This window comes from Callorhinus ursinus, unplaced genomic scaffold (assembly GCF_003265705.2).
Source record: "Callorhinus ursinus isolate GAN/ISIS: 27379988/994484 unplaced genomic scaffold, GSC_fseal_2.0 scaffold74, whole genome shotgun sequence".
Taxonomy (NCBI): Eukaryota; Metazoa; Chordata; class Mammalia; order Carnivora; family Otariidae; genus Callorhinus; species Callorhinus ursinus.
This window is the reverse complement of record NW_027397136.1, coordinates 3,594,077-3,612,066: the sequence shown is the minus strand read 5'-3', so window position 1 is coordinate 3,612,066 and position 17,990 is coordinate 3,594,077. Positions and strand designations below refer to the sequence as shown.

General features: G+C 52.9%; 1 protein-coding gene across 4 annotated transcripts in view; it reads right to left on the bottom strand.

The window, feature by feature from the left end:
- Positions 1–17,990, bottom strand: part of SLC6A13 (solute carrier family 6 member 13) — a 35,925-nt gene that overhangs the window by 639 nt on the left and 17,296 nt on the right. For 3 of the 4 annotated variants that reach the window (XM_025851985.2, XM_073886957.1, XM_073886958.1), the window contains 10 exons: positions 14,469–14,553; positions 13,649–13,781; positions 12,592–12,726; positions 6,952–7,055; positions 5,937–6,061; positions 3,353–3,465; positions 2,886–3,023; positions 2,051–2,153; positions 1,473–1,573; positions 105–275 (listed from right to left, as the gene is read on the bottom strand). In XM_025851985.2, the coding sequence (XP_025707770.1) occupies positions 105–275; positions 1,473–1,573; positions 2,051–2,153; positions 2,886–3,023; positions 3,353–3,465; positions 5,937–6,061; positions 6,952–7,055; positions 12,592–12,726; positions 13,649–13,781; positions 14,469–14,553 (1,208 nt within the window). The remainder of the gene's footprint in view (positions 1–104; positions 276–1,472; positions 1,574–2,050; positions 2,154–2,885; positions 3,024–3,352; positions 3,466–5,936; positions 6,062–6,951; positions 7,056–12,591; positions 12,727–13,648; positions 13,782–14,468; positions 14,554–17,990) is intronic. The other variant, XM_073886956.1, reaches the window with a different exon arrangement.

Below are 17,990 nucleotides of genomic sequence, written 5' to 3'. Positions count from 1 at the left end.
TGGCGCTCCTGTGTACCAGCTCCTACCCTGGTGGACATCTGTCTATCCTCATGGGGCCCTACGTCATTGTCTTGGGCTCCTGCCCTTCCCCATGAACCCCCTACCTCTCTGAAGGAGCCCTTGAGGGTGCCGAGTTTATAGAAGCTCCAGGCAGGAATGCAGACCATGGAGGACAGAGCCAGGAACCAGCCCAGGGCATCGCCCCACCACGGGTATGTGTACTTTTTGTTGTAGGTCAGCGGGGTGTATTTGATCAGGGAGAAGAGGAAGGTGGCCTGAGGAGGAGAGTAGAAGAGAAAGGGGCTGGGAGAGCAGGGGTCTTGCATCCTCCATGACCCCTGGAAGAGCTCTCAGACATCAGTCTCACTGCAAGCCTGGACTGGCCTCTGGGCTTGTCTGGGTCAATCAACCCCCAATCCCCATCCACATTCTTCTTCTTCTTCTTCTTCTTCTTCTTTTTTAAGATTTTATTTATTTATTTGAGAGAGAGAATGAGAGAGAGAGAGCATGAGAGGGGGGAGGGTCAGAGGGAGAAGCAGACTCCCCGCTGAGCAGGGAGCCCATTGCAGGGCTCGATCCTGGGACTCCAGGATCATGACCTGAGCTAAAGGCAGTCGCTTAACCGACTGAGCCATCCAGGCGCCCCCCAATCCACATTCTACTCAAAATCCACACCCCCCAATAGAATTTCCAGGGTGCTTCCCTATCCCTGCAGTGCCCCGTGCCCCTGGGCACCTCTACACAGGGCTGTCCCTCAGCTAGGACATGGTTACATGGCTGCTGGTGTTTTTGGGTGTTTAGGCTCCAACATCATCAGGTGGGGCTGTGAGGGCCTCAAGGGCAGGGGGTCATGCCTCCTGCATTATACCCTGCATCTAGTGGGCGCTTGGGCGAGCAGCTAACACACAAGATAAAGCCCCAGGAGGCAGCACCTAGTGACTTATGGCCTAGACTCTGGAGCCAAGCTGCTGGGTTTGATCCTAACTCACTGCCATTTTCTCGCTAGGGCAAATTGCTTACCCTCTTTGGCTTCGGCTTCATCCATAAAATGAGTATAATAGTAATTCTTCATGGGGTTCTTGTGCAGATCAAGTGGGTTAAAATGTGCAAAGCACCTTATGCCTGGCGCGAAGTGCACACTCGGTAATGGTGTTATCGCTGTGGTTATTAGTATCACTATAAGCAGCCCAATGCATTTGGGTTGCCATCCTGCCTGTGACACTTGACTCACATTGTGGTGTTGGTCAAACCATCTGGCAGCTCTGGACCTCAGTTTAACCTTCTGTGAATTGGAAAGGAAGAATCTATCTTGCTAATCATTTTCTAGAATCCAACAGGAGGGTGAGTGAAAATCTGAAATGATTTTCAATCCCCGTGGAGAAGTCCGTTCTAGAGCTAACAGCCGATCTATCCTCCTACCACCACCATCTCTCTTTGCCTTCATGTCGCTTTCCCCCTGAAGGTTCTCTTACTGTGCATACAGCTGGGGTGAGGAAGAGCCAGCAATATTTGATAAGAGGCCACGGCCTGTATCCAATCATATCTTCAATGTTGTCATAGAAGCGCCCGGCTCCTACCAGGAAGAAGAGAAGGAAGGAAGGGGGAGAAAGGACATTCTTCAGCATCTGAGGCATGGGCTGGATGAGCAAGGACCAAGAAATAGAAGATACCATGGCTGTCTTTCCAAATCACTGCTGGAAGCATCTCTTCCCGGGGATATATAGGCATATGCAGCAGGGGGCAAATCTTGGCATAGGCAAAGATAATGACTTTCTGAACATCAGGGTTGTGAAGGGCAGACGAGGTTTGGCTAGAACAGGATGTGGGCCCACTCGGGGCAATCTGGGTGCGGCCATAACCAGGAGGGTGCCAAAGCAACCTCTGGAGGGCCCTTCCAATGGTGGTGATTTGGGATTCTTGAGATTTTTGAGGTCGAGCAGGGGAGGAGTCCCAGGAAAATGTGGGTGAGAGCAGTAGATGACTCTTTTGTCCAAGGGCCCTGAGGTGGCGATGAGCCCTGGGGTTAAGACCTGGGGGAAGAGTCACTCACCATAGACCCAAGCCACACAGAGGGACTCAAAGATGGCCACAAACAGGAGGCACATGCCACTGGCTGCATAGTAGTCAAAGAGCTGAAATACGTACATACCGCCCTGCCGGGGGAAGAGAAAAAAAACCAGAACTGTATCCAGAGGGAACAGACAGATTTACCCCCCTGGCCTCCAGCCTCACACCCACGGACACAGAGTAGACCTGGTGAGGATCACAGGGGACAGATATTAAAACAGAATATAGTTTGGGAGCTGTGAGGCACTAGGGCAGATATGAGACAATAATTTTTTTATTATTATTTTCGGAGAGAAGGTGGATAAAACAGACAGCTATTGTTAGCTCATCCCTGAGAACGTTTAGGGATTGACCCAGAAGTTGGAGACGAAGCGTGTACTTTCTGGCAGACGATCAGGACAGAGGCCGTCATCAGTACTGTGAAGCTGACAAGCTCCATCTCCTTCCTTCTCCCTTGAGACGAAACACAGAATAGTACCCATCCCCAGGGCTCCCTTCCTCCCTTTGAAGTCTGTCCCGGGAACATGGTTCCGCTGCCTGGAAGTTATGGGAGCTTGCCGGAGAGGCAGTTTTTCCTAGCCCAGAACTTCCTGACCATCTTTCTCATACCTCTTAGCTTTCCACAGAGCCAAATCACCCCTCAGCCACCCCCAGAGGTAGGTGGCTAATGTTCCAAGGCCAGAGGAAGGCCTCAACTACTTGGAGCTCCCTGTGGCTGGAAAAGGAGGGAGTCCCAGAGCCCTGAAGCCCGGGGGGCCTGCCCAGCTTGACTTCTCTTCCGCACCCGGTCCCCACCTTTGAGCCTCCCAGACCCTCACCTCTGTGAGCATGACCAGCCCGATGAAGAAGGAGGTGACAGACACGCCCAGGATGAGGAGCTCCCTCCGGTTCTTCTTGCGGAAAACACGGGGGTACATGTCCACCAGCGCCGTCACCAGGCTTTCTACGCACACAAACTGGATGAGAGGGCAAAAGAATTGGAGGGAAAGAGAGCTCCCAAAATACGCTGCTGCATCAGCCAGCTCTGGCTTCTTGCTCCCAGGCTCAGCCCTGCCCTGTCCCTGTCTCAAGTCCCCAGGGCCGTCCTGGTGTGCTTAACTCTGGACCTACCCTGCAGAGCCACTCTTGGTCCCTCAAAGGGTCTCCACCTGTGACATTTGCCCAGTCCCCAACTGTCTTAAGGCCCCTCGGGACTTGGGGCTCAGCCTCCTGTCCACGGCTCCCCTTCCTCCAGCCCACACACACCCACTTTTCTCTCAGGCTCCGCGTGACCACCTCTTGATACCTGGCTGTCCAGTCCCAGGAGGACGACCATGAAGAAGAAGCAGCAGGCCCAGAGAGGAGAGAAGGGCAGCATCACCACGGCCCGGGGGTAGGCGATGAAAGCCAGGCCAGGGCCTACAGCAAGGAGCAGAAGAACACAGCCCAGTTTCTGGGCTGCCTCCAGGCCACGTGTGATCCCAAGGCTGCCTGGCGTGGGTCATGCAAGCACAGGAGCCAGGGGAAACCTCGCCCCACAGTTACAGTCATCACCCCCAGCCTCCCCTGGGAGAAGCCACTCGAACCTCCACCTGCTCCCCAGATCTCCAAGGCACCGCCCACTGTGTTCTCCTGGGAAGGAACAGAACCTACAGGCTGTGGGTGTGAGGACTTTGGGAGACGGAAAGGGGGCAGATCACCTGCATTTCTGCAAGCCCTATCCCAGATCCTCAGGGCTCATTCTCAGGACCTATTGCCCCAAACCAGAGGTTTCAGACTTAAAAAGAGCTCAGAGCCGCAGGTCATGATTCTGGAGTCCCGGGATCGAGTCCTACATCGGGCTCTCTGCTCAGCAGGGAGTCTGCTTCTCCCTCTGACCCTCTTCCCTCTCGTGCTCTCTATCTCTCATTCTCTCTCTCTCATATAAATAAATAAAATCTTTAAAAAAAAAAAAAAAAAGAGCTCAGAGCCGGGCAGGCCACGTATATTTGTGCAGCTGACCCAGGCTCAAATGAGCACAGGCGGGGCTCAATGATACCTGCCATCATCATGACCCCACCAAGGCAATTGCTGTGTTCTTTCTGCAGAGATGCTCCCAAAGAAAATACCTCCAAGACTAGATTGAACCTGGGGCCACCAGTTTGCCACCTCTGCACCCAGAGCCTTTCCTGTCACCCTACAACGAGTGACCAGGCATCAATTTCAGAGTACCATTGACGTACGGCCTCTCAAACAAATTAATGTTCCTCTCAGCTGGCTCAGATGACAGGAGCAGATACACATGCCCACGCCCGGGTTCATCCAATGGAAGCTTCCTCTGAGAAACAGTATGACTGTGACCTTGGATGGTCATTTACCTCTTCGATCCCCACCTGCCACACTGGTGGGATGGGGATAATACCAGTCCTGCCTCAAAGCTTTCTATTGCCTGGTGCAAACAAACTGCTTCCTGCAGTGCCCGGCATAGAGCAAATGTTTAATAAAAGTGAAACAACATCATTTTTAATAAGAATCAGTGATGTCAGTTCCCAGTGCTTGTCACTCTGCGTAACAGGGCGTGCTTGGGAAGGCGATGATGAACTGCTGTCTGGCTGCAGAGGGCCAGAAGGTGGTCCTCAAGAGTAGGGGAAGGGGAAGAGACATTTACAGCTTACCCAGGTGGGGGACTGGTTCTTGATTTTATTTCAAAGCAACAACAGGGGGCGCCTGGGTGGCTCAGTGGGCTGAGCCTCTGACTCGGTGTCGGCTCAGGTGCTGATCTCAGGGTCCCGAGATTGAGCACCCCCCCACCCTCTGGGGCTCCATACTCAATGGGGAGTCTGCTTGAGAGTCTTTCCCTCTGCCCCTCCCTCTACTCGTGTGTTCAGTACTCACGTGCTCTCATTCTCTGTCTCTCTCAAATAAATGAATCTTTTTTTTTAAGATTTTATTTATTTGACACACAGAGAGAGAGAGAGTACAAGCAAGGGGAGTGGCAGAGGGAGAGGGAGAAGCAGACTCCCTGCTCAGCAGGGAGCCCAGTGAGGGGCTCGATCCCAGGACCCTGGGATCATGACCTGAGCCGAAGGCAGACGCTTAACGACTGAGCCACCCAGGTGCCCTCAAATAAATAAAACTTTAAAAAATAAAATAAAAGCAACAACAGGGGCACCTGAGTGGCTCAGTCAGTTAAGCGACTATCTCCATTTCAGCTCAGGTCATGATCTCAGGGTCCTGGGATCGAGCCCTGCATCTGGCTCTGCGCTCAGCCGGGAGTCTACTTGAGATTCTCCCTCCCTTTCCCTTTGCCCTCTGTCCCTCCCCCAGCTCACGCTCTCTCTCTTTCTCTCTAAAATAAATAAATAAATCTTTAAAAAAATAAAAAATATAAAAGCAACAACACTGCATGGTGAAAAGGAGGAAACTGTGCCAACATAAACTTATCTTTCAGATACATTTTAAAGTGAGCAAAACAAGGCAAAGCGCAGAACAGTGTCTACAGTATATTGTCAGTTGGTTTTCTAGAAAGGGGGATAAGAAATAGAAATAGTGATATGTTAAGCGTGTATGAATGTTCACGTACGTGTGTATGTGTGTGTGCACTTTTCTTCTCACAGATGCCTAAATTGTTTCTGGAAGGAGAAACACAAGCCTGGTCACACTGGTTGCCTCCAGGGTAAGGAAGTGGAGGCCAGGTGTGGGAAACACTCCCCGTATACCCCTCCACCCTTTGAAGCTGGGGTGAGTGTGGATGTGCTCCCCTAGGTCTTCCCAGGGATGCGTCCACTGAAGGGTGACCGTGGGTCAACCCCAGTGTAGGTGACAATAGAAAGGCGTCCAGATCCCAGTTGGCGAAGGTTCAAACAAAGCTCGCAGAACCCACCCCTAGCACCCGGGCCCCCAACACTCACCAGATTCGGCCACCTCAGAGATGGGCACCCCCTGCTCCTGGGACATGAAGCCCAGGACAGAGAAGATAGCAAACCCGGCCACGAAGCTGGTGCCGCTGTTGAGGAAGCAGAGGGCGATGCAGTCCCTGTCGGGCAGGCAGGGGGGCAGAGACAGGCCAGGTCAGCAAGAGGATGCCAGCAGGAAGCCCCTCAGATGGGCAGACACTCACCCCAGCCCTTCACGCAGGCCAGACGGGGGCTGCCTGGCAGGATCCAGATGAACATTCAAGGGGTGGGTTCTGCCTGCCCGCCCCCACCCATTAGCTGAGACTTGGAGTCAGTCACAGTAGTCACTAAAGAATAAGGTTCTAAGGAAGTAAAATATTCATCTTAAAATTACGAACTGCCGCACAGCCTCCCCTCCCGCCATATTACCACCACACCTCTTGGGACGCTACCCCTCAGACACAATTCAGTTTGGCACGCTAATGTGGAGGATATGTATAGACACGGACAATCCCAAGCCACACATAATCCTCATCCCCCAAATTTGATTTTGAAATGCATGATGTGATTTTTTTGTTTGTTTAGCTTGAACTTGGCTGAGATGGTCTGATATGAACCCAGTCGGCTGGAGGGAGCCCTGGGGAGGGGGACATGAGATGGGGAGCAGTGAGGTAAAAATAGGTAAGGGTTCAGCGTTGGCTGGGGCAAATGAGGCTCCCCTGCATGGCATGATGAATGACTTCTCAGGCTCGAGCCCACTAACCTCTCCATTAGCCAGCGGGCTGGGCCCCCACTGTGGCTTCCCAGCCAACCACAACCATCCCAGCCTTTGGAGGCAATCCCTCTGCCCATGCTGCACTTGGCTCCCTTTCAGCAACTGGGGGCCCTGGGGCATGGGAAAGTGGGGTGAAGGTGGGTGGGGGGAGGCAAATCCATGAGCGGTTGCACCCTCCAAAGCACCCCTGACCTGGCACGCTGGAGGGGCAGGGGAGAGGCGGGTCGGCGGCCCAGCCCCCACCCCTCCGATCACCTGTAGCAGTTGTTGTGGTACTTGTTGTAGCTGCCCAGGGCAGTCAGGCACCCTAGACAGATGGCGAAGGAGAAGAAGATCTGGGTGCCCGCGTCCATCCACACCTACACAGGGAAAAGGCAAGAACGTTGCGCCCCAGGAAACCCAGGCCGTCCGGGCTCCTTGGGAGCACGCAGGCCGGTGGCCGACGCTGCTCTCCGCCTGCGACCCGGCTCTCCCGGCGGGGCCCCCGACAGCGTTCCTCGGGCACTACCGGGATGGCGTGGGCAGCAGGCACTAGGCGAAGCCTGAAGGACCCGGGGTGGCGGAGCCTGGGAGGGAGCTCTGGGACTAAGCCAGGCCTGGCACCAACTTTCTGCAGCGGAAATAAAGCCCTGATTCTGCCTCCACTTTCTCCCTTCCTGGGCCCTCCTTGCAGTATGACCGGTTTGGAAGGAATCCAGGGGCAGAATCTCTGGAGCTAGGGGGTCCTTCATATCAGTGCCGTGGTGAGAATATAGCTTTGCCCCTCGCCCCTCAAAATCCGCTGTCTGGAAAGCAGGAAGAGGCATCCTCAGCTCACAAAGTCAAGAGGCTGGACAGGAATGCGTGTACTTTGTACTCCTTGCGGGGAAGAGCTCTGTGGCTAAATCCGGGGCCCGGCTAGGACCGGTATTGTCTCAGCTGGCCTGGCCGGCCCCGGGCATGTTATGATTTAGATTTAACAGCTACAATAACATCCCAAAGAGAAAGCACATCAAGGCGAACAGGACTAGGCAACCCTGACGATCCGCGGGAGGTGGGGTCCCGGGGCCGCAGACCCTCCCCAGGCGACTCCTGTCTTCAGAGGATGTGAGCGCCACAAGGGAGCACTAAGCTACGGGTGCAGAAACCACCAGGCAGGCGGCCTAACCTCTCTGGGCTCCCCATTTCTTGTCTTTGCCTTGTCCTGCCCTAGCAGCCCTCAAAAAGGGCTGCTTTCCTTCCCCTCACGTCAAGCTCCCAAAGCTCACACCCACCAAAGCCTCAGCCGCCATGTGTCCGAAGCTCCTCAGTCCCTGGCCCGCCTCTCGCTGCTTCCCCGACCATCATGACTGCCCCCAACCTCCTTCGCTGTCTTGTCACACGCGCCCCTACCAAAGTGCCCATTTCCCCAGCGTTGTGGTGGGTCTCGGGGACCCATCGGCAAGCCCCCGTTGAGATACTGGATCTCTAGGACTTCAGGAAAACGCAGAAATCTGTATTATTTTCAGAGCTTCCCGAATGATCCTAATGTCAGCCAGATGTGGGAGTCGCTGTCCTACAGGTCCTGAGAACTGGTGGCCCGCACCCTCTCCTTGCGTTATATTCCATTTCTGCGGGAAGCGGGGAACAGCCGGAAAGACGGTGAAGAAAAGGGGGAACATCTCTAGCCTCCTGTCCCTTCTGCTCACTGTGAACTCCGTCCCCTGACCCAGGCCCAGAGAGGGAGGGCTGGGAGACACCCCTATTTACCTGGGGGCCCACAGCCACCAGCCCAGGTCATCTCTCCCCAACAGGCCGTCCAGGAGATGGCCCAGGAGCCTCAGGTCTTGGAAGTTTGCTCCCCGGGCCTGGCAGTGCCCAGGCTGCAGACTGACCCACGAGTTAACAGGGAAACGCTCCGCTGCCCTCAGAGCCGTTCTGCGGCTGCCCACACACAGGCAGGGGCCGCAAATCCCATGGTGCTGAAGTTTCAAGAACTTGGGCTTGGGGAAAAAAAATAAGAAAAATTGTGACTTGGCAGTTCACCCTGCCCTGAGGGGGACAGACTACGATTGGGTTGGGGGCAGAGGTTAATGAGAACAGAGGAAAATGCAGCAGGAGGGCTGAGAGTTCAGAGGGCGAGGGTCAGACCCAGAGCCTCTGACTAAAGCCCGCTTCCCGGGAAGCTTGGCAAGCCCCCCTGCTCTTGGCCCAGCTGCAGCCTGACAGGCCTGCTGGGATGGGGAGAGGCGTGGGGTCAGAGAAGGGGCCGCAGGAACAGCAGAGCAAGCTGTTCTGTTCCCCACCACAGGCGACCTGCTCCCTGACCATGCCAGCAGCCCTGGTTTCTAAAACAAAGCCCCGATGTGTCTTTGGCTATGACAGGAGACTGACCAAGAATAAAACAAGTGTGAGACACAGCTGGTGGAGTGTGGGCAAAAGGGAGAGGTCTTCGGGGGAGCAGAGGAAGACAGGGACCTCTAGAAGATCTAGGAAAGATGTTTTCAACTTTGAGCTCAATCCCAACGATGATTATGTTTACTATTTGTAGGAAGGCAATAGTGCGTAATGGAAAAAGCCTGGGCTTTGGAGTCACATTGAACTGGGTTCAACTCTTAACTCTATTAATTACCAGCTGTGTGATCTTGGGCAAGTCACTTAACCTCTCTGAACCTCACTTTTCTCATCAGGGAAATGGGTATAATAACAAATAAAATAATATACGTGAAGTCCTTAGCACATAAGTTAAGTATGAGTTCCCTGTCCTTCTGGAATAATTCAAAGCAGCCCTGAAAACTCTCACATTCATACTTTTTGGAAAATGCATATCATGGTCATCAAGACAGCAGACTCCTGAAGACTACTTGGCATAAAACCCAAGCTCCCCCACGTGCTAGTTTTGTGGATTTGGGGCAAATTTCTCAAGTTTTCTACGCTTGAGTTTCTTCATCTGCAAGATGAAGCTAACAGGGACTCATGGGGCTGTGCGGGGTCTCCCCTGCATCATGCCCTCAGTAAAGCGCCTGGCAAATAGCGAGCGCATAATAAGTGTGTTTGTTGTTGCTGTGGTTACTTCAAAAAGGCAACTCACCTTTCAGTGATGATTAGGTCCCACAGATGTCAAAATAAAAAGACCCATTCTAATCAATGTTCCAACCACCTCCCTAAACAAACCCTTCATTAGAAGAGCTTCACATGGAGCTTTCAAAGGTTCCACAAGGGCTCTTTGAACACCCTACCCCCGGCCCCCGCTGCCCTATCCATCTACTGAACAAAGGCAGCAGAACAAAGGGCCGGGCAAGGGAAAGAAACGTATCCCCGGGAGAGTCCGGAGGCTCCAGGAGCCCCTCCCACGTGTGAAAGGGCTGAGCCCCAGGGAACCGGGAGAGGCAGCCCCCTGCCTGAGCTGCCTGACACTCAGCAAGCCTGGCAGCAAGAGAGGAGGGAGCCAGATAAAGCCAGCATTGTCTCTGCCTGCCTCCCCCTCCCAGACTGAGTGCTTGGCAGACAGAGATGTCTCGGGTCTTTGTGCCGGCTAGCAGGAGTTTTGCACCTTTCTCAAGTGCCAGGCAAATGCCAGTTGGAACTCTCACACTTCCTGGGGAGTGCCAACTACATTCAATTAGGGCTCCGGCAGGGGCATCACCCCTGCAGACTGCTACTCTGTTCGACAATAGAGGCCTAGCTGAAGCCAGAGACCGGGACCCAGAGGCCAAGAAGGCAGCTGGGCAGCGCAGACCAAGCCCGGCCCTGGAAACATCTCCCTCCTCATGGCTTCAGAGGACTTGGAAGGCACATGCTCCCTGCACAGCCTACAGCTGGCTAGAGTTGGAAGGGTGGTACCCTGGACGGCAGATGAAAAGAGGTTTTATTCCCCGCAGTAACCCAGACACGGAATCATGGCCTTGTTAGCGCTCAGAGTTTAAGGCCGTCTGGTCCACCTTCTTCACGTTTGCTGCAAGCTGTCATCTAACAACGATGACACCTAGAACAGACCTGTCGCATAATAGATGTTCTGTAAATATTTTGCTGAATGAATGAGCTTTGAGAAAAACAAAGATGAGCAGATGGGGACTTTGCCTTCAATTCAAGAGATCGTAAAGCATATGGGATTTGTCATCATTCAGACCCAGCTGCCAGTTGCAAATGTGAGGATGGGAAATGCGTTAAGCTCCCTAGGCCTCCCTTTCCTGTAAAATGGGGACACCTCACTGGTCTGCCGTGAGGGCCAGCTGCGATACTGCATGTAACAACAACGGGGACGTAGTTAGTGCTCGATCGTTGTTGACTATAAATAGCTGATCAAGACAAATGAGGCATTGGTCACAGAAGCCGAAAATCCGTTCCAGAAATACCAGACCCCTCCTCCTATTTCTCTGTCAGCCTACCTGCCCGTCTCCCTGCCTGAACATGGCTCCTCCTTCCCAGCCTGACCCCCAAGCGAAGGCGGACAGCTGCTTAGCCACTGGTTCACATGTCTGCGGTTCCAGAACAACAGTGGAGCCCTCCCGCACAGGAGATCCAAGCCACCCTCCAGCCCTGGCCTTCAAAGCTGGCCCCCACGACCTTCTGCTTGCTATGGACTCTCCACCACAACACTTGGGTTCCAGAGAAGTCAAAGGGCTTATGATTCACAAGATAAAAGTACACTTTGTTTGGCCAGCCACTTACTTGCTATGTGACCTTGGGCCTTGTTTGCTCATCTGTTCAGTGAGGAGTTTACACTGGTTGATCTCTGGGGGCCTTTTAGCTTCAATGACTACAGTTCCACCGTTTGCTCCCAAGCCTGACTACAGCCCGTGGGCCTCACGTGGAGATGAGGCAGCGTCAATCCGCACCTCCACTATGTCTAAGAAATGCGGGAGGGAAGGATGAGCCCATAGCCCACCAGATCATTGAGCAGGACCTAGCACACAAGGCTGCTGGACTCCATGGGGAGCTTTTGGAAGATGAGTGCTCTGGCAACTGCCGGTCGCCAGTAGAACTCAGGATGGCAGGACTTAACTCTGCCAGGTTGGCTGGGAGCCGTGAGAAAAATGCAGCTGCTGGATCCCCCCCAAATTCTGCCCAACAGGGAACTCAGTATCTGCAACGTCTGCAAAGCCATCCAGCTGTTCGCGTCTCTTCTGTGCTGGGAGCCTCCCGCCCTCTGTCTCCTCAGGGCCCCCTTGCAGACTCGGAGAGCTCCTCCAGCCCCCAAAGGGAGGGCGACCTCTCTGCCAGGGAGGCAGAGGCGGGGCACGTAGCTGGGCAACGCATTTTAGGGGCTCTGGGGTGGAGCTTACCCACGCTCCCCTCCGGCCCTCGACACCTCCTGGCTTTGCCAGCTTTCAAAACGGCTGCCAAACAGGAGAAGATAAGAAACCCATCAGCCGCGGTGGCTTCTTATTTCAGGCCCTGCTCTCCAAACCCCTCCAGTGAGCAAGCAGCACCCCCTCCCTGTGCCAGGACGCGAGGAAGCTGGCCGAAGCAGACCGAGTGGACGAGTGGACGTGAAGGAAGGGCTGGAGGGGAGGGAGGAGGCCAGGAGGCCAGGGCCTCTGGACAACTGACAGGAAACTCAACACCAGCCCAGCCGGCGCCGGGAGGGGCTGGGGAACTGGGGCCTCGGGATGGGCCACGTGAGCAGAGGGACGGAACCAGAGGGGCTGGTGGAGGGGTAAGATATCGAGGTGAGATCACCCAGAGGAAAAATGGGACAGGGGGACGGGGAAGATGGTGGTGGGGACGGGGCCGCAGCCTGTGGGTGACGGATCCGCAGCCCCTGAGCATCATGCCTGGGCTCCCTGGCAGCCGCGGACCAAGCGGGGGACCACAGACAGCTGCTGACGCAGTGCTGGAGACCCCCCGCGCCACCATGGATGCCGCAGGGTTTGGGCCAGGAGCAGGGAAAAAGCCTCCAGAGCCACGGGATGGCCCCTGTCTGTGGCTTCTTACCTGGGGATCCCACAGACGCGTGAGGTTGGGGTACAGGTAAAACTGAATTCCTTGGGCTGCCCCGGGCAGCGTCACCCCTCGAATTAACAGGACCACCAGCATGAGGTAGGGGAATGTGGCTGTGAAGTACACCACCTGGCCAGAGGGCAGATGAAAGACAAGGAACCTGTGAGTTTGGAAGGAGGGGCCCCGAGCCCCGCCCCCCCCCCCCCGCCGCCCCCAGGCAGCAGAGGCAGGAGGTAGGAGCTCCCCTTTCCACACACACACAGAGGAGGTCAAGAGTGTTTCTCTCTGCCCCCTCCCTCTCACCCCTGCAGCTGTTTGGGCTCCACCTGCCCTCTGCCTTAAGCCACAACCACCCCTACCCCTCTCTCCCTCCAGCTTAAGGCACACCCACCCTCCCCCTGACACATACCCGGTAAATATTTGTCAAGTGACTAAATGAACTCAGGCATGCTCCCAACAAGTGTGCTTAGAATTATGGCAAAGGGCTGTCAGGCATGAGAAGCTCTCCAACACATGATCCCTGTCCTCACAGAGCTTACAAGCTTAGCACAGCCAGGCAGCCAGATTAGGAAGGAAGCCTTGTCAGAGGCCTCCAGGGCAAGAATCCAGAAGACTCAGAATGCCCTCTAACACCTCATACACTCTCTGGCAGAGTCCCCCCCAAGTTCTCAGGGTGGTTGCGAATCATTTTGAGATAAATAGTCTCAGTGGGATTCTTTTTCCACTGTTGAATAAATCAGGGAGCCATGACGTCTGTTCAATTTGCAACGTGCCCCCACGTGCGGTATACTGCAAGATCACATTCCTTGGAAGTGTCCTTCCTGCCTTTCTCTCTCCCTCCTTTCCATTCCATTTCCCCACATACCAGAGTGCACAGGAGCGAAGCAAGGAGAGGCACAGAATCAAGGGAGGGAGCCACATACAATCTTGACGAGCTCATTCCCTCCCGTCCCTGATCAGGTTACAGCTCAGGGCGCTCCTGGGTGACCAGGCCCCCCGGGAGGGCAGGGAGTCCTGGGACGAGAGGGGCCAGGAGCTCTCCAACACGGACCTTGCCCGTGGACTTGACCCCCTTCCAGATGCAGAAGTAGCAGATGACCCAGGCGAGCAGGAGGCACAAGGCCAGCTCCCAGCGCAGGGCCCCCAGGTCATGGATGCCATTGGAGATCTTCAGGACTCGCCTCCTGGGGAGAGAAGGTTGAGTCAGGCTCCACTTTCAGCCCCAGCCTCAGTTTTGTGGCCCACATGTCTCAGGCAGCGGAGCCATGCCTCCAGGCTCTTGTCCAAAGGCTCGTCAGCTCTTTTTGCTCAGATCCATGAGGCTCTCCTTTGCCCAGAGATGGGGATAGATAGCAAGGGAGATAAATATAAACTGTTCCCAGCTAAGTATGCTCCGGGAGGCTGAGTACCAATTTAACCTAGAGAGGGAGGTGCAAACCCATTATCTTCTCAACCAGGGATTCGGGATGTGTTGATATTAGGAATCATGTCCTAAGTGAACATGGATACGAGGGAGGGGGGCTAGGAGGCAGCACACACGCAGCTGCAGGGGGAGGGGAGGTAGGAGTGTCCACACAAAAGCATGTGCGCCATCGAACATGGGGGTGGGGACGGGGGAGGGAAGGCAGGTGCGGCCCGAGGAGAGTTGCAAAATTCTCATCTTTGAAACCAGTTCTGCATTAACCACAGATACAAGCCCAACAAGAAAAAAAAAAAAAAAAAAAAAGCCACTTAAGTGACAGGTCCACCAAAGAAGGAAACAGAAATTCTTCTCTTGCTGTCCACTGAGGGTCAGCACCACATGAGCCCATCCCTGCGGCCTCCTTTCAAACCCACTGCCCACACTGGGATGGGGAGAGGGCCTCACTTACTCCCAGAACTCGATGACAGGAGAGGTGGCATTCTCAGAGGTCACATTCAGGGAGCCATTGGTCCTCTGGAACTCCACACAGTATTCTACCCATGGGTCCCAGGGAAAGAAGCAAGAGAAAGATCATTCACTATTTGACATGGCCAGAGAGAGGGGTGTGAAATTATAGAGCAATGGGAAGTAAGGGATCTGGAAGGAACCGGGCTGAAGTTGTCCACACAAACATCCTCGAATGCAAAATAACTTCAACAAGCTTATCTCACTTTCCCCCACATGATTTTACGTGTGGGCTTCTAAATGTATGGGTACATACTCTTACTAAAGCATGATCAGATGGCAGCGGGAAGGATGCCCTACGTGCTGTCTGCTCCAAAGTTGGCAAATATTTCTAGGTCACTGCCTTGTATGAAGGCACAGTCTCTGAGGGATAATAAAAATGCTTTCTAGGGAAGACACGTAGCCGGGTGGCCAAGAGCTCAGATACAAGGTCAGAAAGTTCTGGCTCGAATCCTGACCCTCTGGTTATTTGCTTGTGGCTCTCTGACTTCACTTCCCTCGATTCTAGAATGTACATAGTGACATCCAGTTGTGAGATTGACAGGGAACTAAATGAAAACCTGAGGGGAAGGTGCCCGGTAAGTAGTGGCTCTTAATTATCTGTAAATGACTTTGACGTTTCACAACAGGGGCTCGCATTCTTTTTTACGTTGTGTTAGTATAATAATCCTAGAAAATATTAAGCCAAATAGTGTTTTCCCCATTGTACACATGAAGAAAGGGAGTCTTCTTAGAAATGGGCTGTCACAGTTCATAAATGACTAACTGAGGGCTAGAATCCAGCTCAGCAAATTGTATGTCCTACCTTCAAAACGACCTACAATCAGACATTTCTCATTATGGCCACTACCGGCACCCTGGTGCAGGGGCCCACCATTTCATGGCTCCTTCACTGGCCTCCAGTTTCTACTCCTGCCTCCCTCGTGCAATCTCCACACAGCAGCCAGAATGATTTTGTTAAAATTTAAGTTACTCTATGTCACGTCTCAGTTTAAAACTCTCCAATGAGCTTCTCACCCCACGCAGAAAAAGAAGCCCTAACCCCTATAATCGCCTCCCCTCGTCAATCTCCCACCGTCAACTCTGGCCTCATCCCCCGGGGCTCCCCCACTCACCTGCGCCAGCCACACGCCAGCTGTTCCCTGATGCTATAGGCACAAGGCCCCGTCATGGCCTTTGCACTGGGTGCTCCTCCTACCTAGCACCTAGCGGCTGACTCCCCACCCCCTCCTTCAGAGCATGCCTCCTGTGTCATCTCAGTAAGGCCTTCCTGGATGACTCTGTTGAAAATGACAACTCCCACCCCTAACACTCCCAATTGCTCCTCCCTGTTTTATGTTTCTCCCTAACACTTCTTCTCAGATAATACATATTATACATTTATTTTGTTTATGGTCTGTGTCTCGCCACTGGAACAAAAACCACATGAGGGCAGGGATCTTTGTGTGCTTTATCATAACCCCAGTGCTTAGAACAGAGTCTGGCACAGTACGTACGAGCTCAACAAACATCTGTTGAATGAATGCCCATCAAGCATTCTTTCCACTAAACCCTCTCTCTCTCCTTGAAGCTTCGGCTCGCCCAGAACAGTGTTGTTTCATCTTGACAGGATGGGATGTCCTCTACTACAAAAGATGCTAGGCTCTGAGTAAAACCAGACTCACTAGGAGAAATGTCAAATATGTCAAGAAGCAAAAGACTCAGGTATAGAATTTGCCTCAAGATTGTCTCAGAGATCCCCCAGTCAACTCCAAGGGTTGTAGGCCTAACAATGCCCTGAAGCAAAAACCCTAGGCCACCAAAAATTTGCAACATTTCTACAAAAGGAACTCCCCTGAGATCTGGATCAAATCAGCATCTGACAAGCTGCTTGTCAAGGGTGATTTCAGTGTAAATAGAATGATAGAATGAATGAGGGATGGAGAGAGGGAGGAAAGAAGGGAGGAGGGAAGAAAGAAAGAAAAAAAGACATAATAAAGAAAATACTGGAATAAAACTGATTTTTAAGACTGGACTCATCCAACAAAACATTTTTTTGAGTGCTTATGATGTCGCCAGCACTGTACTAGGGCACAAAGGAGACACAAGATAAAGACGCCTTTCGGTCCTCAAGATCTTGCTGACCAACAGCCAGAAAGTAAGGTAAGTGCCACAGTGAGTCAGGGCTCAGGGCAGGCACTACCAGGTACATTTAAGAAGAACCTAAGGAATTTTGGGGTGTGGGGGGAGGAGCCTCCAAGATTGGAGTCTTCACTTGCAAACTGGTGGAATGAAGGTGGCAGGGATCAGTAACAGAATGCCTGCAAAGGGATCAAGGGTCTGAGGGCCAGAGGGGCCTTGCTAAACATTGCAAAATATGCCTCCTTGGCAAGCAAAGGACTCAAACTCCAGGTGAGGACTGACTACCTCACCTACACACAACAAAACAAAACAAAAGGAATCCTGGCACAGGTCGGGCCTCACTGACGGACACTGAGGGAGATTTGGGCAGTGAGCACAAGAGGTGGCACTGGGTCCAAACTGGACAGCTCCTCACCTGTGCCGTCCATGGAGTAGCCTCCAGCCCCATGTGGCTACTTACATTTAAGCTACTTAAAATTAAACAAAAACTTAAAAACTCAGGTCGTCACACACACTGGGCACATTTCAAGCACTCTACAACCACGGGTAACTGGCAGCTACCAAGTTGGAGAGTACGGAGAACGTTTTCCTCACTGCAGAAAGTTCTCTTGGATAGCACTACCCTAGGGATTTTCAATTTTTGTTACTTTCAGTCAAATCGACTGGGTAGTCCTATGTCCACGGGTGGCTCCTGTTGTCTTCTAAGAGTCACACGCAGTCTTATAAGCACAGGAGAAATCAAGTGTTCTTAAAAATTATAATGAAGACACACAAAACAGCTTATTCCCCAGTTAAATCAAGATGGACTGTGAGATAGAAAGACCCAAGACAGAATCAGAAAGAAGATGTGCGGAACACACGAGTCAGAATGGCTAAAATTAACAAGTCAGGAAATGACAGATGTTGGCGGGGATGTGGAGAAAGGGGAACCCTCCTACACTGTTGGTGGGAATGCAAGCTGGTGCGACCACTCTGGAAAACAGTATGGAGGTTCCTCAAACAGTTGAAAATAGAGCTACCCTATGACCCAGCAATTGCATTACTGGGTATTTACCCCAAAGATACAAATGTAGTGATTTGAAGGGGTATGTGTACCCCGATGTTTATAGCAGCAATGTCCACAATAGCCAAACTGTGGAAAGAGCCAAGATGTCCATCGACAGATGAATGGATAAAGAAGATGTGGTATATACACACAATGGAATATTATGCAGCCATCAAAAGGAATGAGATCTTGCCATTTGCAACGACATGGATGGAACTGGAGGGTGTTATGCTGAGCGAAATAAGTCAGAGTCAGACATGTATCATATGACCTCACTGATATGAGGAATTCTTAATCTCA